The following is a 23083-nucleotide window of genomic DNA, read 5'->3' as shown; positions in this document are numbered from 1 at the left end:
CAGTTTGTCTTGCTGGTTCTGGCCTGCGTCAGGGTGTCCCGCCGTGAATGTCCAGAGCTGGAGGAAAGGCAGATAGCATCCTGCAAGCTCTCACCAATCTCCTCCTTGTCCGGTGATGGTGTGTGCAGAGCTCTGAGGCAACAAGTATTGATGTTTGCCCCATTAGAACATCATGCGCAGGGCCCATGCAGTGAGGTTTGAACATCTGACCACAGCCACATCAAGAGGCCTCAAGAAGCTCTGGGTGGTACCTCTAATGCTTTGGGGCTTGAGGAACTATGATGGCATGTGAGTATCACAGACTGACCAAGCTGGTACTTTAAATGACTCTAGGTAAAGAATGATAGCTCTTTAATTTAAAAAAAAAAAAAAAATTAAAGTAAATATGTGCTAATTTTTAAAGGAGAAAAGAAGGGATAAATTGTGTGCTCCTTTGTTTTTTTGTTTGTTTTTGTTTTTTGTTTTGCTTTGAGACAGGGTTTCTCTGTGTAACAGCCCTGACTGTCCTGGACTCGTTTTGTAGACCAGGTTGGCCTCGAACCCAGATCTGCCTGCCTCTGCCTCCCAAGTGCTGGGATTAAAGATGTGTGCCACCACTGCCCGGCTCGTGTGCTCCTTTCTTAATACTACCTACACTCCCTCAAGAGTACCTGCACATGCTTGGAAGGAGCAGGTGTGAGGTTAAGGCTGTGGAAGCAGGCCAGGGCCATGGCGGCTTTCCACCCTGGTTCTCTGTTCCCACGCAGTCCTCAGGGCTGGGACAGTGCTTTAGAATGACAGTGTCGTTACCTTCTAGGCCAGATCTGACTTCTGTCCTCACAGAAGATCACTGGAAAGGGGACTAGAAGATGTAGTTGCAAGAGGTAAAGACCCCCATACCACGCCTACCTCTCCTGACTCTGTGGACAGTGGGTTCTATCAGCCTTGTGGCATCAGTGGCCACCTGTCTGCTGGACACGTTGCTATAGATGAGGGAAGAGATGAAATTACACACAGCAGAAGCAGTTCACAGACTGCGTTCCTTGACACCGATGTGGGCAGAAAGGGCTAATACCTTGCTCTGTACAGAACACAAGTGTGCCCATGAGCCACAGGCACCCTTCACCCCACTGGAATTGGAGGCTGACATCTGGCAGGATGGGGGAAGGGCAAGTCAACTCTGCAAGTGCTCATCACACGGGGAGCTGCTCCTTCAGTCTGCATGAGGGACCTGGCATCATTAGAGAGCTGCCCTTCTGTCCTGCTTCAGGGTGTCTCTTGGGAAAGCTTTTTAATTAATTAATTAATTAATTTATTTATTTATTTATTTATTTATTTGAGAGCATATCTGGGGAGAGCGATTCCATGGTACAGGGGCTGTGACTATCCCTATGCGTGCCCAGGATAGATCTGGCATACACACAAAAGGCGGCATCCTCTGGAAACTGAGTTAGGAACCTGACTCCCAATGCTCACCATCACATGGGTTTGCTGGATGCCCGATGGGTGAGCCCACAACATAACACACTGCAGGCACAGGACAGAGGGATGGGATTAGACTTCGGACAAGTGGCATTAGGCCATCACCCTAGGACTGGGAAGTCATCGGTTAAGAGTGAAAAGAAGTGCAGAGTGATAGTCTCATTTCAGGGGACTGTCGGGAAGGATCAGCAGAAATGCACTGCATTCTACCTGAACTAAGGAAAGCCAGGGTCACGCCCTTCTTCCATGTCCATCTTTCCGTGATGTCAGGACAGCACTGAGCAAAAGGGATGGCTCACAGTGAGTGTGATTCTCAAATGGGGCCTATGGAAATGTATGCTTACTGCTCTTAGGCAGAGAAAGGGGTAGGCATGCCCCAGCCATGAAGGCACATGCTCAGACTCATCCAGACCTTTGCCATACTGTGCATGGTTCAGGAGGGAGAGGCTGAAGTGATTGGCAGCACAAAGGACACAAGGACACAGCTACCAGACCAGAGAGAAGTCTGGTCTGTCAGCTCTTTATACGGTTTTATTGGGGCACAGCCATGTTCATCTGTACGCTGTGCACAGCGGCCTCTGTGCTCCAATGGGAGAGCTGAGAAGTTGAAACATGGCTTACAAAGCCTTGGACATTTGCTAGCCTGCCAATCACAGGAATGATCTACAGACCCCTGAATGAGATGATGGCGCTCAAGGCTGATAAGGGAAAACTGGGGCCTTTGTTAATGTGCAAGGAAAAGCACAATACTATACATACTTTCTTACAAGACAAAGGAAATAAAAACCAACTATTTGCAAAGGAGAAAATGGAGCCAGGCATGGTGGCACATGCACTTGGGAGGTGAAGGTAGGAAGGAGGGTCAAAGGTTCAAAGACAGCCTCAACTACACAGCTGAGTTTGAAATGGGGGGGAAGGGGACCATGACAAACCAGTGACATTAAGGCACTAGAGCCAAGTTATACCATAGGAGATAGCCAAATGAATGAAAGCCAGGGGTCGGCAAACACGCTCTCTCCCGACTGATCACATCACCATTCACCAGTCTGGTTTGCTTGACTTTTGGTCCATAATAAACTGCACTTCATCACCGCAGCATAAAAGCCAGCTGCGGGGGCTGGTGGGACAGCTCCATGGGTAAAGGCACTTGCAGCCAAGCCTGATGACCTGAGCTAGGTCCTTGGACACACACGGTGGAAGAAGAAAGCTCACTCTTAGGAGCTGACCTTGACTTCCACAGGTGCTTCCCTCGCCATGTGCCCAGAGGCCCTCCTTGTCAATGATCTCAATTACTTCATCCCCGCCACAGTGCTGGGCTTGTCTTGTCTGTGACATGAGCATTTGTGCTCTTCAGGGAAGGTTCAAACTGCTTAGTCCCCTTCCTAAGGACCAAAGTTCATGGAGCAGTCTCTGGGTTCATCAGGCCTAATGATGATTTTCCCTATAGGTTGGGATGGGGCAAAAGAGGAGGCAATCTGGGGACCCTAAAACCTTTGGGGAGATATCTCTCTGTTGGACACTGTGTCTGTTATCTGTGTAACCGGCTAGCTTTGTTAGGGACAAAGGAAAAATATCCAGTATTCAGACTACTGGGCAGTCCATCTGACCACTGAGGACCATCCTCCCAACCAAGCATAAAGCACTGGAGACACGAGCAAGCAGCACCCTTCCCCTGCCCGGCAGAAGACCAAAGGGAAAGCATGACCACAGCAGCAGCGGAGACAGAAAGCAAGTGGAGCGGGTATTTAGGCAAGCAATGATCATGACGAATCGGGGGGGCAGAACCTTGAGGGTGCAAACGTGCCCTGGACGGAGAAAGGCAGACAGTCTGGGCCCAGAGGGTGGAGTCTTGGCCGGTCCAGGACGGGAAAAGGTGTGTTTACACCTGAGTCCTGGGGCCTGGGCCTGGAAAGTTTTCACCTATGGGAGCCACTGTAAGGAACTCACTGTTAGATTGGTATTTCCAAGGATCACGCATCCATTTCTTCCCAAGATGTTTCTCTACTTCCTTCTCAAGGTGGAAATCAGGACTTGTGGCCGTGGGGAAAACCCAGGGAGTTAATAGCTGTCCAGGGTGCTACTTCCCGTCCCCTGCCGACTACACAGGGAAGGAGGACTCTGCAGCCCTGTTGGGATCAGCCTTAGCACTGATCAGGTCAGGGTTCCCACATATGCTCTCGCCCCTGAGGGCTTCTTTCCTCCTCCAACTAAAAGTCATTACAAAGTGACATTGGGGAGTATGTGGGAGGTAGAGATGGACCCCATGGTAAACTACATTGGTTCCTCGGGACGCTGGGAGAATGAATATTCCTGCTTTGCCGGAGCAATCTACTCTCCACCCGCTAAGAACTGCCATTTGCTCTGAAATTGGACGGTGCTACCGATGCAGCCGGCTCCTGTCTGCCAGCCTCCGCCCTGCCTGCCAGCACCCAGCCTCCGCTGTTAATCACAACAGTGCAGTGAAGGGGAGGTGCATGCTGAAGAGGCACAGCCTCAGCCACCCAGAGGGCCCTCTGCTTGAAGCCCTCCAGACACACTGTGCACACAGCGCCTCCAACCTAACACACGACGCACACGCCCAACAGACAACCCACGGTTGTTCACAGCCAGCCAGGAAGCGGGTAATTGTGCCCTGGAAGCCACAAATCCAAACTGCCCAGAATTCAGCCTGCACCACCCACCGAAAAGCAGAATCTGAGGACAGACCAAGAGGGCAACTATCTGCATTTTGCCCCAGCAGCTCTCCCAGTAGCTGCGTGATTTCTCAAGCCTCTCCTTCCCCGACATGCCTGGGTGACCTGGTGAGTGGCTGGAACCCCGGAAATGCACAGGTTTGAGGTGCCTGGCCCACACTGTCATGGGAAAACTTTGGCAGAAGCACGGGGCGTGACTCTGGGGTAACGGAAGAAGCCAGGGTTGTGGCAGGAGGCTGGCCTGTGTGCCTCTCAAGATTTTAACATGCCTCACAAGTCTGCAGTGCCAAAGTCAAGTACTCAGGTCAGTGCCAGGAGCCAGCTAGCACCAAACAGGCAGCTGCTAAGATGTGACACTGTCACTCATGAGCCTGCCCACCTCCTAGAGTTCTTCAGGGACCCCCCCCCCCTTTCCCCATTCAGGAATCCCACTTGATGCAAGGCTCTTCAATGGCTGAATGGCAAGTCTGGGATATGGTTGCCCTTGTGCCGCCTGTGTCCACTCCCTCTAATAGTACTGGGGACCAGGACTGTTCCAGACCACATCACAAATTTCCAGACTCGTTGACTATGCCTACAACTCCAGACTAAGGTTATTGGGATCAGTTAAAACTAACTTCAGGAAAAGAAGCTGACTAGATCCATGGGTTGGTTTTGTCTTTTCTGACCCTGGAGCAAGGATAGGGCAAGACCCTGTCAAAGCCTTCTTGAATGGTGACCTGAGAACGAAGAGCCCTCTCTCCAAAGAGAGAACTCTGCAGTTGGGAGAATTCACACAGACTGACAGAGGAATGGAGACCGGGCCCCGAGAGCAACAGGTCTGACCCTTGCCCTGGGGGGCTAAGAGCTGGCCTAGTAATGGAGTGAGGGTAGCAGGGGCAGACCAGACTGTACTTCAGAGGCTACACTAAGAAATGTGGAGTTTTATCATTAAGAACACCATGGACAGGCAGGGGACTTGACATGGCAGTCTAGGATGGCATCTGACAAGTGTGCCATGAACACTTGGAGGCCCAGGAGAGACAGGCCAAAGGCTTCAGCTGAGACTCTTTGCTACATGACTGACTGACTGAGTGACTGAGTGACTGAGTGACTGAGTGAATGCTGGCCTCTGGGAAGGAATCCTGCAGATTCCCAACAATTCTCATGCGCGCTGGTTCAATTCAGAGGTATAGAGAGCTGTTTCTTTTCTACAGGCAAGAGAAAAGTCAACCCCAAATGATGTTCTGGCAGATTCTGGCAACAGAACTTGGTGTGGTCCCTGGGGTCTGTGAGCAGGTCTCCATTAAGCTCACACGAATAAGCCACTAGGAACAGAAGCAGGCGCTCCCGAACCCACAACCTACTTCCCAGGCTCCTGTTGGCTAGACCAAAGAACAAGGACTCGGGTGGCCAAAGCCAAGGGAACAAGTCAGGTGGGCAGACTTCAGCAAGGGATGAGGAGGCTGCCTTGTTAAGGGCCACACGGGGCTGGTGCCTCATAGGCACTGACCCTGTTGGCAGAAATGGAGGGTTAAGTTGGTTTGGAGAATCTGTGAACCTCAGGGATGCCATGACAACCTTCTGTCAGGAGAGTATACTCTCCTGCATCCTGGCTAGTCAGGAAGCTCATAGAACAAAGGGGCCCCAAGACACAAAGCAATCATCTAAATGCTGGTTAGGTACAGAGCGCTCACCGGGTACCCAGCCAGGCAGGGTTTCCTGTGCATTATCACAGCATAGCATCTTCACAGGGGCCCTAAGGAGCCATGGCTAGATCACCAACCCCAAATATGAGGTGCCTAGCCAATCCCCCTTCAGCACTGACAGCAACAGCAGGAATCCTTGGGGCACCTCAAGTGCGGCCCACGTTCTGCCACCAGGAAGAGGCATAGTCCTGTTGCTACCAAGGCCCTGCTCTAGCTCCCTGCTGCTCCTTGGCCTGAACAGGGGTCCCATCCACACCTACCCTGCCCCGAATACAGAGCTGATGCCCTGTCACGTGCTGGGTGGGAGAGCCTGACAGACCTGGTACTTCCTGAAAGTTGTGCCTGTCCCTAATATCTCCAGCCTCGTTCACCACTATTAGGTCTTAGCAAGAGATAGGGATTTTCTGGGAGAAAGCTCACAGTGGTTTTCGGTGGGCCTGGGCTAGACGCTTCATGACTGTCAAGGCCTTCATGTCTGAATGGAACTCTGTATGGAAAAGCTGCCTAGGGAAGGGTCTTCAGATGGAACCAGGGCACAAACCTGAAACTAGTCTGATGGTCCCGCCATGTCCCAAGTCCTCAGAAGAGGACCCAGACCTAGATCTTCCCAGGGGGCCATCTTCATCTAGGTATTGCCCAGGGACGCGCACTCTGTTCCACACAGGACTCTACTGGAATTCTCTTCCTCAAACCCCTCCTGCTACAAAGACTAAGCAAATCTCATCTCTTCTTTATAAAGAAGAAAAGTCTCACACAACTTGCTGGTGTGCTGACGGTGGGATGGGCACAGAGGGTCTACCCCTGCAATAGGCTACAGAAAGCTCCAACAAGATAGCTCCCACAAATGGGAGCACCCCCGCAGGTGACTCTTACTGGGGAAAGGAAATAGCAGAGAGGTGGGCAGCTGGCAACCCAGGTCAGCAGGTCTCAGAGGCAGAAAAGAGAACTCAATGCTGAAAGAAACCCAAGTATAAAATGCAGGTCCGGGAAGGAGAGGAGAAACCAGGCCTAGGCCTTCAACAGCAGTAGATGCCAGCGCATCCGGCATCCGATGCATGGATGCCAGTTTACAGCTTGACAGGTAAGGCCCGCCAAGGGCAAGCATCAGCCTTCAGACCCTCTGCCCGGGCCTCCTGCTTCCCTGGGAAGGAAGATACAGAAGAGCTGTATAGTGTTGGAGGCTAGGACTCGCAGGGCTCCACAGTGTGGGGTTGGCTCTGCATTAGGGGGCAGTCGCAGCCTGCAGAGCCGCTGGGGGCTTTGTTACTGAGCAAATCTCCCAGGCGCTGACCGCTGATGCATAGCTAACGGGGAGGGAGACATTGATTTATGTTCAACTTTCCATTTCATCAGTGAGAGTTACGGCGCTACATGTGGAGGACGCTTGGGGGGGGGTAGAGAGGGGGGAGGGAGGGCAGCTGGAGTGTGCAGACACAAACCTGTCCACACACATGCACACTGGCAGCCGTACCAGCCAAGGCCCCAGCCGGCCTGGCGTGTCAGGAATAACCTTTTGTCCATGGTTGCTAGGAGCCCTGGAGCCGGTCATCTACCACTGGGCAGACACAAGGCACCAGGCTGGCCACTGGGTGAGCATACCCTGACCTCTGTGGAGGTGATGGGGACCAGGAAAGGTGATTGGCTGTAAGGCTCCGTCACTGAATAGAGAACATAAGTCCCAGAGCGGATAGGAAGGCTATGTCAGCGGGGCTAGATACAATCCGGGGTATGTAGATCTTGGGTTGTGTGGGGGGTGGGGGGAGGTGAGGGTGGCCCTTCAGGTTTCTGCCCCACAGCTGGCTTCTAGCACAGTAACCAGCACATGCTGAGTTGAACAGGTAGAGGGGGAGAGTTGGAAGGACCTGGCCTCCAACTGAAACTTGGACCCAGCAGCTGGGCTCCTTACCCTAATCCTTCTCAGCAGGGGCAACCTTGCCTTCTGTCAGTCTGGAAGCAGAGGACTAGAGCTGGTAAGAAGCTGGGGGAGAGAGGGGCAGCTCCTATCCCCTGGGGGTGGGATCACAAAGCACCTATAGGCAGAGGCTGGGCTAGGGGCAGGGCTTGGGGTGGAGGGTGGGCAGCAGTTGGAATGACAAGCAGTTTGCCCACAGTTGGTCCAGGACCATCTTCCTAACCAGACCTGTCCAGAGCCAGCAGGGTTTCTTGTCTGTGCTGTAGCCATGCTGCCAACTCTGGGGCCTACCCTCTGAGTCAATATAGCCCCAGGAGACAGAAGGGGTCGATAGCTCTTCTGAGCAGAAGACTTCACCCCAACTCTAAAAAGGCCAGATAGCTTGCTCCACTTGCAAGGGCCTGAGCATCAGGACAGGCAACGAGAGGACCAAAGGGGCAGGAGACATTAACTTACTACTACACCCAATCCCTGCTCAGCATTGCCTAACCCCGGCCTGCCCTTCTGCATGGCTTGTCTCACTATGAGGTCCCTCCTTCCTTAATGGCCTTTACTGGACTAAATCTCTGGAAAGCTCCTGTCCACAGGCCCCTCTGGTAGTGTTCACCAGTTCCCCAACCCTAGGGACCATGTCTGACACCCAGGAATTTGGTCCTTGCCCCATTCCCTGCTTCACCCTCTTTCCCATTGGCTCCCGAGTCCTGACAGCAAGCTCTGGTTAGTACTGCGTTTCAGAAATCAGGAAAATGAGGTTTAATTTTTTTCCCCCAACCCTAGACTTGAAGTGGCCAGTGGGGGAGCAGGAGCACCTGTCCTATGGTACAGCTTCTGGCTGGAGGAATGGCCCACATGTCCTCTGCTCCTCCCTCTCTTCTGGGGAGGACAGCAGTAAACAGCATCAACCTTTTAGAGCTGACCTACTGCCACGAGTCACGTCGTGCATTCTTGTTTGTTGGGCTCTGACCTCCCTGGAAACACACCACCCTCCCCAAGCTCAGAGCAGGGTTCTCTACCAGCCGTCCTGTCTTTACTGACTACCAAGCAGCTTGCCACTTCACCACAGACTCTGCAGATGGTAGAGCTGCCTTCTCTACAAAGCTTCGAATTAGCTTCTCTCTATTCCCTCAAGGACTTGGGATTCGAGGCCGGAGCCTCACAAGACAAGGTTGTCTCTGCCATTTGGCAGGACGTCAACAACCAACAGAGCCCTCTTCTCTTGAGGCTGCTTGGGGGGGGGGGGGTGGGGGGGCCGGCCTGCGGGGTTGGCTGCTGAGACTGCAGGAGGCAGGGTTGGGCTGTAGATCTTTCCCTATCTGATTATTTCCCTGGTTTCCAGGCGGTGTGCAGTGCCTTGTCTTTGTACCTGTATAGGGGCAGAGGAGGGTAAGGCGGGCCTCAGAGGCAGAGCTCAGCTTATTTCCAGGGCGTTGGGCATGGCTGGAAACAAGGAAGGAGGTAGGAAGAGGGCCTCACTAGGATGGGTGCTAGGGAACGTAGGCTCAATTTTCTTAACAAATATATTTATTACGAACTTATTAACTGAGCATACATCACTTATAACCTGACTAACCTAAACAATAGGAAAAGAGGATTAAAGAATACAATAACAAAATCGTAAGGATATCAGTTCCGAGGAGCGATTCTCCTGGCATAATCAGCAGGATTTCTTCTGCTGGAACCTGGAGTAACCAGAACCCGGAATCTCAGCAGGAGCCGGAGCCCCGAAGCCTTCCCTCGAGTGGTTCTCCCTAGGAGTGTCTCGAAGTGGAGCAATTAACAGCCAAAACTATCCGAAGTCTCCAAAAGGCCCCACCTCCAGTTTGGGGCTTATTCATATATCTCCTCCCAGAGTCTGTTCACGGATCTTTTCAGCTAGCAACAATCAAGCTCCCACATGAGGTAGTTTGCCTTCTAGTGGATTAACATCACCTGTTCTCTCTCAAGACCATTCCCCATCCCACACTTGGGATCATAACAAAAACAGGCTTATCTCTCCTTCAAGGGAACGTCAATCACTTGTCTCCACAGCTGAGCTTTTGATAAAAAAGAGTTGGTTCCCTCTGCTATCCCAGGACTGATGCACAGAAGACACAACTTTCAACCCTGTGACCTTTGCGGGGCCCCTATGGCATCACTGCCCTTCTCCCTCCAGACTATGAGCAACCACGCTGGACCAGACATACTGGAATGTCTAGTCCACATAGACCACACTCGCACTGGTCCTCTGTGCATCCAACACTGCTAGTAGGTTCCCGTGGAACTTGTTTGCTGGGCAACCCCATCTGGTTTTTGGCTGAAACTTATGTGCTGCTATTTCAAGAAGACAGCCATAGGCTCTCCTTCCTCTCTCAGACAATCAGGCAGGCGCCTACACTCGGACTTCAGTGGCCCGTGGAAGGAGCGTACACTGGGAGCCAGGAAGCCAGACGTTGGACTCTGAGGACAAACTTTACTTAATTGGACAATGTGGAGTAGTCCTTCACCTTTCTAAGTCTCCCTCTCCCTGCCTCGCTGGCAGAATCATTGAGCAAAATAGCTGCATGCTTAAAAATACACAATTGAAAATAGTTACTGGAATTTAAAAACAAAGTAACAACAGAATCATTCTACACCACGTGCCCTGCTCTAGGACCCCTGCTCTCCTGTAATTGTCCATTTCTGGCCCTAGAAATCTTTACTGGACAGTTTTCCCTTGGGGCCAAGGGAAGGCCAATGAGCCTAGCCAAAGCTAACCTGCTTGCCAGATGTGAGGCCTGAGTTAAGCTGTGAGGGGAAACTGCCACTGCTTGATTGTGTAAAGTCCATCTGGGTTTAGAGCAGAAAATCCAAATTGGATACCTGACTAGTCAGTCCAGCCCGCATCAATCTATTGATGAGAAAAACCAGGGGCCAGCAACGGGGAAGACTGGCCCAAGTCATTCAGAAAGCACACAGCCAAGTCCTCTGTGCCCTTCTTCAGAGCGCCAGTCCTGGATGCCGAAGCTGGCCTTCGCTCAGACTTTGTGTGGTCAGAATTCCAGGTCAGCACTTCAGGGCTGGCTAGGCCTCTGTTCTGTACCGTGAACGCCACAGTTCCAACGTTTACTGTGCCCCACTCTAGTACTGCCAGGTGCTACGTCTGTTGGTTGGTCAGGGCCTTTTCAGACACATGTCACATCATCCCACAGGTCCAGACAAGCACTGCCCATCTCAGAAACCTGGGCCCAAAGTAAGGACAGCAAGCAAAGCCTCTTGTATTGTCGGCCCAACCTCCTAACTTCTGCCCGGCAGTCCTGTGCACTATTTTCTGAGGAGCCTCCATAGGCAACAGGTCAGCTGCCCCCTCCTGACCACCCTGGAGGCCCCACTGGCTTCTAAATTTAGAACCAACTGGTGTTACAGTTCTGACTTGGAAAAGGTATATGATACTGCAGGACAGGGCTGGGCAAAGCTGGCCTGGCCACCTGGGCTGGCTTCCCAGGACACCATCCTCTGTGGCACAGCCACCTGCCCAGGCTGCAGCCACGAAGAGAAGAAGTACAATTGTTGACAACAGATAAAACCCTCGATATTATCTCTATTTTCCTTCCAATATCAGAGTAGCTGCCTGAGGACAGGAAAGGGTGGCAATCAATCCTTAACATTCCTGCTGGGAGATGATCTGTCCCGGAAATGGGCCGTCACTTCCTCCTTTAGAGAGATACCCTTTCTCTTCCCAGGGGCCCAGGCCAAGTGGTCAGCATCGTGGACAGCAAGCACCATGTGGCGTGCCTGGCCTGCCCCGCCTCCTTTCATCTGACTGACAGGGAATAGGAAACACGAACTGAGTCCATGAGAGAGCCAAGAGGCTTTGGAACCAGAACCTTCTTGAATGACCCAGCCAACCCTTGGCAGTGCCTTGCTTGGGGAACAGAGATGATCTCAAGGCAAGAGTCTAAAAGATACCTCTGTTTAACAGTGGCTGGCAGTGGCTAAATAAGGGCAGGAATTGGTTTGGGCTTTCTGACCACACACCCCCAAACGTCAGAGGGGAGGGCCCACAAAGTATGACTGGAATTAGAGTTCAACCATGGAAGATCATAGCAAAGCAGGAAGTTGGGCGCTGCCCACATATCAAGCAGACCCATTCCTTGTCCTAGGCTGAGGCCAAAATAGAAGTCAATGGCCTATTTTTAAAAAAGACATTTGGCAGCTAAGAGCACTGTTGCTCTTGTAAAGGATCCAGGTTAAGTTTTCAGCACCCACAAGTGGTTCCTAACCACGCACAGCTCTGGATCTAGGGGATCCTGTGCTGTGCCCCGACCTCCTTGCCATCAGACACATACACGGAGCACGTCCATATAAATATGCAGGCAAAATACTCACACGCATAAAATAAAAGCAAACACGTATTTAATTTGTTCAAACAAACAATTCGCAATTGTCTACTCTCCACTTCGCACTACAGCAGCCTGTAGTGGGTACCCAGAAGCCACAGCTCTCCTTAGAAAACCCAGAGCAGGCACGCGGTGGTTGTGATGCTTGGATGGGCTATGTCGGCCAGGCAGAGAAGCCAGGCTTGGACTGCATCAGGGCATCTGTGACACCATGTGCAGAGATACGTGAAGCAGAAAAAGACCTATTGAGCAGAACAGTAGGGGCCGGCCAGATCCTTGTCTCCTCTCTGGTAACGGACAGAAACACCACAGCTCCTGCTTTTCCTGGGTTGACAGGTTCCGGGTATTTAGGCTCCTGCTGTCTCTCAGCCTCTCTTCCTTGTGTCTGCAGCCTTGCCCTAAGACTCCTGAAGCCATCCCCGACTCCATAGCTTGGACAAAGCCCCAGTTTTGGTGGTATGCTGGCAACACACATAGATACACGTGTGGCCATCTGAGGCCCTGAACTGTCATCTCTCTATCTCTCCTCACTGCAGTCTGCTCTTTCTGTTTTAGGGAAGGAGCAAATTTCACCGATGCCCTTCTTAGTGAGTAATGTGTGCTGGCCCTCCTCCCTTAATTACCATCAACTAAAATGTGCTATCTTGCAAAGTGGAAGTGTCTCCCCATGCGGTGGCAATCCTATCTTTGCTCACGACTCCAAGGCTCCCATCCTGCACTGTGCATGGGGCCCCACTGGGCCAACTCTGCATTCCTGGGCTTTCCTTTGAGAGCTCTCTTCCACAGCTTTATCTAGGAGCCCTGCCCTTTACAAGGCATGGACAACCAAGCACTTCTCAAACTCAGTGAGGACAGGCTTGAAAGAACTGGCAAAGCCACAATCAAGAGTTCCACCAGGAAAGCCTCTCTCGCACTGCCCTGCAGGCTGAGGCTGACAGCACTCTTAAGGCCACAGCACTTCTCCCCGTCTCAGCTTGGCTCAAGAGGGATCAACACCAGAGGGGAGGGGAAGGAATGGAAAAGGAAGTATGGAGGGGGTGGTAGCCACACCCAACTGACAAAACAGAAAGGCGATTTCACACCTCCCATACCCTCCCTGCCAGAAAGACCAGCAAGGTGTGTTGTGGGGAAGGTGGAGCTCCCCACCCCATGTGGGATCCGCTCCTGCCTGTGGCGGACAGAGTGCGGGCACAGATGCTCATGATTGCACTCGGGAAAAAAATCAGTGGTTAGCCAGAGCGAAAGGATGTCGAGATCTGCCAGAACGGTGGGGTTTGTGTTGTTCTAGTTACGCCTAAGGTTTGCAGTTTGGACAGGAAAAGTAAACAACAACGGTGACAGTAGCAACAGAACAGAAACAGAGGACAGTTTACTCATTAAAAGGGGGGAAAGACAAAGAATACGCCTTCTGTTTTACGAGAGCTCCACAGTGGCCTGCAAGCCCTGACCTCCACCACAGCAGGGTGGACAGAAGGGCGCTGCCACAGCCTTCCCAGCTCTCTCTTCCCCTCTGCTGGCTCTTGGAGAAGTGGATGAGATGAGGGTGTGAGGCCTCAACCAGCATGAGGTGACTGTATTTAAACCATGGCAAACCAAGCTGCCTTCTTGCCTTCCTCGCCTCCCGCCTGCCCAGCACAGGGCCCCGGGCCAGCACGTACCTGAAAGAAACCTGGTGGGATGGGGCCTCCGGGCATCCCATCATTGGGGGGAATGTTGCCAAGCACAGGGCTTGGGGCAGCTGCTGCACTCTGTGGAGACAGAACGGGGAGGTCAGTGACAGACATCCAACCACACTCTTTGGTCCCTATCCCCTACAGACTCTTCCTCCTCAAAGGCCACTTTCTATGCAAAGCCCAGCAGAGGTATCATCCACTGGGCAAGCTCTGGGCCCCTACTGCTTCAACTCTAAAAGGGGGGTAGGAGTTAATGTCTACCCTTAGGCACACTGCTGGAGTGGTGGGATAGGGACATAGCAAAAGTACTCCTGTAGTGCTTGGCAGAGTGGTGATGCAGTCAGTACACTGTGTCTATTGATAACACCCCTTGCCTTTCCACCAGCTGCTCTAAGAAGCAGGGGACCAATTCATAAACAGTGGTACCTCTCCAAATCGCTTACATGGTGCACAGAGCCAGTCAATAAATACCCATAGCTTACTGAATAGATGACAGGGCAGTAAGAAGACACCGAAGTTAGAACAAAAGGACTTATGTGTTCTGACCCTCACTGAGTCCCAAACGCCTCTTGAGAAGTGTGAGTTGTGGGCTACACTTGTTGAATGCTGCTGTCCTGGCTTCCACTTGGTACATCTGCCTCAACAAAGGCCCCCCGGGGGTGAGCAGACATCAGATGCCCCACCTAGCCACCTTCCAACAATTGTGTCCAGCTTGCTGGTGCGCCCAACTCTGTACTCACATGTGCAAAGTTGAGGCTGAGATGCTACAACCCTACCTTGAGGAAGTCACAGATCTAGGTCTCTTCCGCGAGTTTGTCCCTGCTTTCCCTATACAAGCTAAACCCCCCCCCCCCAACACACACACACACCCCTGGCCACTTCCACCCAGCCTTAGTCCCCCCAACTCCATCATGACCCAGAACATGACACTCTATCCCTCACCCTCTTATATGTGAATGTGGCCCCTTCTCATCACTCCAGGAAGTCACTTATTTCCTCCTCTTGACATAAAATCGAAGTGTGGACACCCACTAATAACATATCGGTAAAAGAGAATGAACAGGCCACCAAAAGAGCGCTACTGTTTATGTGGCATGCCTCTGACTTCGTGCCTTATTCTACCTCTGTGGTCAGAGTGTGGGGACTAGGTGCTGGGATGCGCTGAGGTCTGCAGGCAGGGAAAGACCTGCAGGTGCAGGGGTGAAGACTCAGTAATGGAGCGGGTGCCTGGCAGGTCCCCGGTAAACAGAATGAGCTGGCTGAAGGTTATTTTCAAAATGAAGGAACCCACAGAACCTCCCTAAAGAGATCCTGCCTAGCCCTAAACACTGTAGGCCTGCATCTGCTTCCCCAGTCTACAGACATAGGCCTAGACAGACAGACAGACAGACAGACAGACAGACAGACAGACAGACAGACACTCTCTCTCTCTCTCTCTCTCTCTCTCTCTCACACACACACACACACACAGATACCCAGTCCCACCTCTACCTGGAAGAGGATTCAAGGGGAATCAGCCATTAGTTGTGTTTTTGTTTCTCTGTGGCTAAGAGTTCTATGAAAATAAGTATCTCCCTCCTTACCCACCCCCACGCCCACCATGTAGCCCTGTCTAGCCTAGAACTCACTACTGCACCAGGCTGGTCTTGAACTTACAATGAATCTCCTGCCTACAAGATTAAGCTGTAACTTTTTGGGACAGCCAACAATGACTCTGCATCAGGAGCAAAAAGATCACCACAAGACACCAGGACTAAGATGAAACCCATGCATCTCTTGGGGTCCTCCAGAAGAGGCACCGCACTCAACTCCATCGACTACCCAGCTGACTAGCAGACCTGGAATCAACGGTAACTTGATAGGATCTTAGGGATTTTGACTAACACTTTGGATTACTACATTTTGAACTGGCTAGCCCTGACAACTGTAGTTCTACTTTCACCGAAAAACATTCAATTTCTTTGTTATTTGGGTACTTGACTTTTTACACGTTGAGACGTTTGTTACAATGTGGGAGAACATGGGGGGGGGGCAAACTTTTAAATGAAAGACTGAACCTGTGAGTACACTGCTGTTTCCCTTTCCGATGTGGCTTACCTATGAAGTCAGGTGTGGGTGGGTGTTTCTGGGGACTAAGGATGGGTGAGAGGCCAGAGGAAACATGGTCCTAATTAAGTGACTGGACGCTCAGCATTTCACCAACCCCCAATGGAAGACAACAAAGGCTTTCACCTCAACCATGAGGAAGAGGCTGGAGGCCAGGAGATGACTTCTGTCGTTAAGCCTCCTCCAGCAGGTAAGCTGAGAAGCTCTGCCGTGCCTCAGCTGGGGCCAGAATGGAGACTTAAAAGGGTAGGAAAGCAGCAACTGGTGCTGAGAGGCTAAGAGACAGGGGAGTGCTCAGGAGAAGCTCTTACAGATCATCACCAAGGGGACCGGGTCTACATCTGACCTGCCCTCATCCTCCCACACCTTAACCACAGAGGCTGCTTACCTATGCCCAAGACCCAGCACAAGGTGAGGCATACTGCAAGTGGTCAATAAATGATCACTTTACTATTCAAAGATCTGCTCAAACCTAACCACCTTGGAGCCAGACGGCTTCGGGACTACTAAGAATTGGCCTCTCCCCATGGTTTCGAGCGCTGAGAGTTCCATTACAGCAACCAACAAAGCGTCTCATGTGAGTCTTCTCCACAAACCCAAATGCCTGGTCCATCCTCTAGGCCTACAGCACAGCAGACTGCACAGCTGCCAAGGATGGACACCCACACACTGAGTCAAGGCAGAAAGGGCACTGGCTCTAAATGGCCAGGACCTCTCTCTCTCATCAGACTCAGGTCCCTTCTCACATGGCGACTCTGCTTCCTAAGGTCTGCTGGAAAGAGGAGGCTGGAAACCGCAGCGCAAGCTGGACTAAGTGGCAACCATCCCTGCATCTAACCCTTCCAGAGATGAAAGATCAAGAAGCACCCGAGGCCTGTCTGTCTCTGAGCCCTGGCACATGGGCTCTGGACCCTACATCTTCCTCTCCAGCACCCATTCTAGCATAAACATATGGACAAAGGAGAAAACATGTGTGTGTGCGCACGCACACACGCACGCACACACACACAAATATTCATAGATTCCTATAGCTATGCCCATCAATGTTGCAGGAAAAATGAAAAAAGTCAAATATTCATGGATGGTTAAGATGATTCAACAGGTAAAGGTGCTTGCTGCCAAGCTTGATGACCTAAGACCGATCCCCAGGACCCACACAAAGAGTAAAGGAAGAATCCATTCTCTCAACATGCGTGCCGTAGTGCCTCCCCCCCATAAAATAAATAAATATCTATTTTTGTAAGTGGACAATGAACCCCGGACTCTCCCGGCTCAGCCAGTAACTCCCGGCCCATTTACAAGGCTGCAAAAATAGTACTTTGTTCTACAAGTTCTTCCCTGCCTGCCCTTCCCAGCTCGCAGGCCTTGGCATGCAGCGGCCTAACCACGTGTGAAACCACCAACAGCAAACCTTCCTTGACTGAAACCCAAGCCAGGGGCCACGCGGCACAGGGGGGCAGGAGGTGTGTCCTGGATATGGCCAGAGAAATGAAAGTGTCAAAGGGAGGTGTGGTCCTGTCAGAAATGGCCCCTGGGTAGAGTGGGAGACCCGTGCTTCTCCCAGCAAACAATTCCCCATGAGTCTGTGCAGAGCCCTGGGGTAGCCTGGTGCACCCCAGCAATACTGACGGACTAAAGATGCACTGTGGGAGTTCAAAGGCTGGAGAGAATGCCGGCACCCAGCCAGAGCAGTGGCAACGCAAGATGCACAAAAGAAATGGCCCCTTGGTCTTCCACACAGGCCACAGCACAGGACGGTGGGTTTGGGCGGAACATGGCATTCAAATTTTGCAGCTCAGACAAGTCAAAGCGCTGATCTATAATAAAGAGACAAAACCAACCAGTGTCGAGAACAAGTCCCAGTGACATAGGGTCCCTGGCTGCAACTGGCCAATGAGAAGAGGGTGAACACATCTGCCTGGCGCCAAGGAATGGTTCTAGGCCCTATGACAGAACAAGCTACACAAAGCCTCCTGATCTATGTCCCAGGGTGCCTTGGGGGTGATGGCGGGGTAACCTGGGTTGCTCGCTAGTGACAGAGCAAATGAGATTGCTATATCGCCTCCTACCGCCTAGGGCTATCCTGGGAACTTCATGGAAGAACCCTGGAACAAGGGTCCTCAGTGCTTAGCTCTGGCCAGAACCACCCGCCCCCATGATCCTTGGACAGGCCTGCAAGTGTGAGTATGTGGCACACAAGGCTGCTGAGGGCTCTGTCGTCCCAGTGACACCTGAGCCTTTCATCCAAGCAACCAAGAGAAGGTTACAACACAGAAGAAAAAAGCCATGAAGCTCAGAGGAGGTAGATCAGCACATGCCCTGTCCCCTCAGCAGACGGAAAAGCAAAGCACCATTTCACTCTGATCCCATAGACCAAGAGAGGAGGTAGGGTTGGGGGTCGGGGTGGGGGATGGGGGAGACGTATTTAGCCCCAGCATCCCAGGAAGCTGTCATTTCTGTGTTAATCTGTAAGGAGACTGAGTCTTAAAAGTCATACAGTTAATAATTAGGTCTAACCTTAGTCCCTACATGTCCCATCTCAGAATCAGGAAGCCCAAGGACCAGTCTTCGCAGCAGGCCCTGCAGTTCCCAAGAAAAACTGGGTACTTTTTGGCCCATGAAAAGAAACAGCAGGCACATCATTAAACTGTCCAATAATCACAATTCATTGTGACTGAGGTCACCTGTGTGTTCGGAACATGCCCGAGGAGGGTGACCTTCTACTTCAGAGAGGGCCATTTGCCAAGAAGTAGGGAGTGCAACGGTGTTTGGACGTCAGAGAAGGTAAGATCCACACAAAGAGCCTGTGGACCTCACTTGCAACTGGCCGGCCTGGAAAGGAGAAATGAGGCCAGTGGGAAGGAAAAGGGGCTGCTGGGCTGTATACATCAGGTGTGCTCAGCAAACACCGGTGGCCAGTACGCAGCCATAGGCAGGGAGATAACACGGTGCGGGTGTTGCCTTGAAGGTCTAAGAGATGAAGTGACTTGTGGTGACAGAGAACTGAGGGACGGGGAAAGGTGCTGCAGGCAGGCGCTGAAACAGGGATTAGGGGGATCAGGGCGGCTTTAAGGAAGAGGTGGTGCTCCAGTCAGGGCCCTGCAGGACAGCAGGCCTCGAAGATGCAGCAGGAGATTAACTGCTGACATCTTAACCCTCTTTCCCTGCACCGGGCTCAAATTCCCACAGTGCTGTGTCTAGCTGGGACTCACCCCATCTCCAGACAGGGGTGGGCACAGGCTCCCCCTCCTTTACCCAGCATGAGGGGGGTTCCTTCACATAAGAGGGCAACTGCTGCCCAGGCCCAGGATGGCTACACTGCCCTGCACTCTCAGCCCTTCTGTAATCTATTGCTGCACATAAGAAAATAGAGGCCCATAAGACCTTTCTGAGGCCTTGAGCTCAGAATAGGTAATATCCCCGACAACAGGCAATACCCCAGTGGGCTAAAACCATGGCGCCTCCCGCTCTGGGGATGGATGACTGCTGGCCACCTAGAAAGAAGTCTGTGTGCAAAGCATGACACAGAAGTGGATGACAGGCAGGCCTAGTTTTCTGAGTTTGTTGTGTATGCTCATTTGTGAGGTGAGGCTCTCACTATGTTGCCCGGGCTGGCCTTGAATTCCTACTCCTGAGCTCAAGAAATCCTCCTGCCTTGGTTGAGTAGCTGGGACCACCGACACACAGCACAGTGTGAGCAGCAGAGTCCGTGAACCCGCACAGGTGTGTCAGAAGGGGCTGGGCACTCAAGGGAAAGAAGATGAAGTCGGCTGTGAAGAAGTCACACTTCTAGAAAGTAGTCTCTCCTCAGTGGCCACCTCAGAATGGGAGGCTGAGGCAGGCGAATCTCGGTGAGTTCGAGGCCAGCTTGGTCTACAAAGCCAGTCCAGGACAGCCAAGGTTACACAGAGAAACCCAATCTCAAAAAAGAAGGAAGGGAGGGAGGGAAGTCCTTTTCAAAAGAAAGAGAAACTGGCTTCTCCAGGCTAAGAGGGGGCTCCTGTGCCCCAGGCTGAGGGCCCCCCCGCCCCGTACCACAGGCTGGCCCACCCACCAGGCTATTCTGGGAACTGAATCAAAGGGTGCCTCATGGTAAGAGGTGGAGTCCCAGGTTGATGCTACCTGGTTGTGCCTTGGACCCTAGCCAGGGTGCCCTCCTCTGTGAGGCCACGGCATGGGTTGCACCATGCACACATGGCTGGGGAGGCTGAGGGAGAGCAGTGTCCCTGGAGGAACAGCACGCACCAGGTCAACAGCATGCTCTTCATACAGTGATCATTTTTGTCTTAAAAAAGATGGGCTACGCCATTAGCAAAACACACATACATACATGCACACGCTGCCTGCTGTCTTAAAGAGCTACTTACAACCACAAACATGTCATAGTAGGCCAGTGACAGCTCCTTAACAAGAAGGCTCCTGGCAGTTGCTCCTGAGAGTGGAAAATTCCCTGGCGTGGACCCGCATACGAGCTCAGTTCCAATGACAACTTAATCCTGCCGGGACCAAGGTGCACAGTGAACAGAAGCCGTTGCCTCTAGGAACTTTTTACTTGGAGTTTTAAAGGAATTATTAAAGGCAAAGTCCTCCACACATCTTTCAAGGATGGGAGCCCATACCTCCTCAGCTGGCACTCAATTTAGTAGGCTCAGAGTCATTTTTCCTCGTCCTCTGCTGAGACAAGATGACTGCACAGTCTCAAAAGTTCACCGGGGTCCCTATATCAAAGCCAAGAAGCTAACAGTATGCGGGGGGAAGGGATATACAACTCAAATCCAGCTTCTTCTGTGTAGAGGAGTGGGCTAGAATCCTTGGGATCTCTCAACAGGACTGGGAGAAGCAGCGAGGAGGCACCCACCGTGGTTCACACAGCTATCCCCCGCGCATGGCCCTACTCCCCACTTGCAAGCTCAGAGCTGAGCAGATGCCTCCTAAGCCTCTAAAGCACCACTAATTGGGCTAATTTTGCTAACAGTCTCTGTTTCGTCCCCCCCACCCTGCGTCAACCAACGTCCTTTGGTACTGCTGGAGAGATGCAAGCTGTTGGCTTTAGTGTTATTTTGTCAGCCATTAAACGATTCATCGGAGTCATTAATTGATTTATTACTGCTGCCTGCTCAGAGGGTTTAGCAAATAAAGAATGATGTAGGTCACAATGCGAAGGAAATTGGACCAAACAACACCACGAGGAGCTGGGCACTCAGAGTGCCCTCCACTGTCCACTCTAGCAGCCCTCCAGCCCAGCTGCCAGGTGGGAGGCCGTGCAGATGGCCCTCCCAGCGGCAGCTCAGGTCTGTCTCTTGCATAGGCAGAGACATGGAAGGTGGAGGGCCTTGTCAGGGGGCTCAAAACCAGCTCCCAAGAATCTGCCAGGCGCTGTCATCAGCAGAGCAGGAGGGCAGAAGTCTAAATTGGACACTAAGCTGCAAAGTGAGGAGCCTACAGATGGGGCCTCCAGGCTCCTAGGCTAAGTCTCTACTCCCCTGGAGGTGACATACGGGACAGCAACAGTTGACATGTTAACAGGTACCTCCTAATGCCTGGCCTTTTATGTGCTTATCTCTGATCCTCTCAACAGTCCTACAGTTGAGGTATTATCTTCCCTGAGTTACATAGAGAGAGAGAGAAAGAGAGAGCTGACCTGCCCCAGGCTGCATGGCAGGCCAGGAAGTAGCAGTCTAGGACTCAAACCTGGTGGATCTCACTTCAAAGTCCAAATTTCTTCCGCTCTATCTATCTTCAGACTGACATAAAAGAGCTCAGCACCTGCAGTTTCGCTCCGTGCGAACTGACAGAAACAGGCGGGAGACCAAGAATAAGGCCGCTCTGGCCTTCTCAGAGCCCTAAGCTCTTGCTTTGCAGAATGACGGGGCTAAGGGGTCACCCCTGAGGTCACATGGAGTGAGAATATTCCAGAGCTAAGTCACGCTGCTGGGAACATCACACCACCAACACACTCCACGTGGCCCTCCCTTGTGGGCATCCACGCTGTGAGGGAGTACTCTCAGACCCTACACTGAGCCAGTCAATTTCCTTTGAGACCAGTCATTCAGTATTCAGTTGGCTGTACTGGGCTAAACCTAAGAGACTTGTCCTGTCACCCTCTTCCCAACTGTTCAGGGCGCCAAACAAACTAAAAAAAGGAGCACTGAAGAGAGGGCTACGTTGATCCCTGAGGATCCACTGTGTGTAGGAGGGAGGAGGAGAGAGAGTACAGGAAAGGAAGCAGCTCTGGTACCTGCTTTCCTTAGAAGCCAAACAGCCATTCCACATGTCTCAAATTCTGTTTCTGCAGGAGTCAGCTGTGAGGAGCCCCACACTCCTTCCTGTTCGGCATTACTCTAGAGCACAGCTCGCCCTGGAGGCTCGCTTCAGGAGGCTGACGGGTCCGCTTCCAAAGCGATGCCAAGGGGCCAGGCTCCCACCACAAACCACCAGTTCACTTCTTACTTCCGTCCTGGACACAGCCCTGGCCTGGAGGCTGTCACTGAGGGCTCTCTGTGGATACTTTTTGGGGATCTGTCAGGTACACCATGTATAAACTGAAGACATGACCGGTCCAAAATATGGCTAAGCGGAAGGTCGTTTTACTGTAGATTTAAGGAAGAGAACCACCAGAGGCGTCTGGTAGAGTCTCCAGCGGAGAGAGGAAAGCAGCAGACTCAACGGGGTAGACGAACACAGCCAGCAGGATGAACCTGGCGGCGGTGTGTGTGTGGGGGGGTGGGTGGGGGGGGGTGGGGGGTGTGTGTGTGTGGAGAGCACAAGAGAGGAAGAGAGATGACCAAGAGAGGGGGCATAGCTGGGGGCGGGGGGAGCCCATGAGATGAAGTTTAAGGTAAGGATGCTAGCATGGACCCTAAATATGGGATGAGTATTTGTGATACCGAGGGAGTGTGGAGGCCAGCATGTGGACTGGTACACCAACAGGCAGCAAAGAGCCATTTGTCTCTTCAGCCACTGATGAAGAAACTGGCTCCTTTGGTGGATGAGAACTGGATTCACAAATCCCTGAGGAATGCTGGCTTTTGTCTAATGGCCAGAATTTGGATCTGACACGCCTAGAGTGTTTTCTTGTTGTTATCCCAATAAAGGGTCCAGAGCCTCCAGACACAGACAATGATGGACAGTTAGTGAGACCTGCCAAAGTGTACACCGGAAGTCCCGACCTGGAAAGGCGAGAGGTGGCCAGCTG

The 23083-nt window shown here is 52.1% G+C and overlaps 1 protein-coding gene across 4 annotated transcripts in view; it reads right to left on the bottom strand.

Moving 5' to 3' along the window:
* Positions 1-23083, bottom strand: part of Ssbp3 (single stranded DNA binding protein 3) — a 141138-nt gene that overhangs the window by 25067 nt on the left and 92988 nt on the right. For all 4 annotated transcript variants that reach the window (XM_051171999.1, XM_051172000.1, XM_051172001.1 and 1 more), the window contains exon 5: positions 13768-13857. In XM_051171999.1, coding sequence (XP_051027956.1) covers positions 13768-13857 — 90 coding nt within the window. The remainder of the gene's footprint in view (positions 1-13767; positions 13858-23083) is intronic.

This window comes from Acomys russatus, chromosome 29 (genome assembly GCF_903995435.1).
Source record: "Acomys russatus chromosome 29, mAcoRus1.1, whole genome shotgun sequence".
Classification (NCBI taxonomy): domain Eukaryota; kingdom Metazoa; phylum Chordata; class Mammalia; order Rodentia; family Muridae; genus Acomys; species Acomys russatus.
This window is presented reverse-complemented; position numbering and strand designations above follow the sequence as displayed.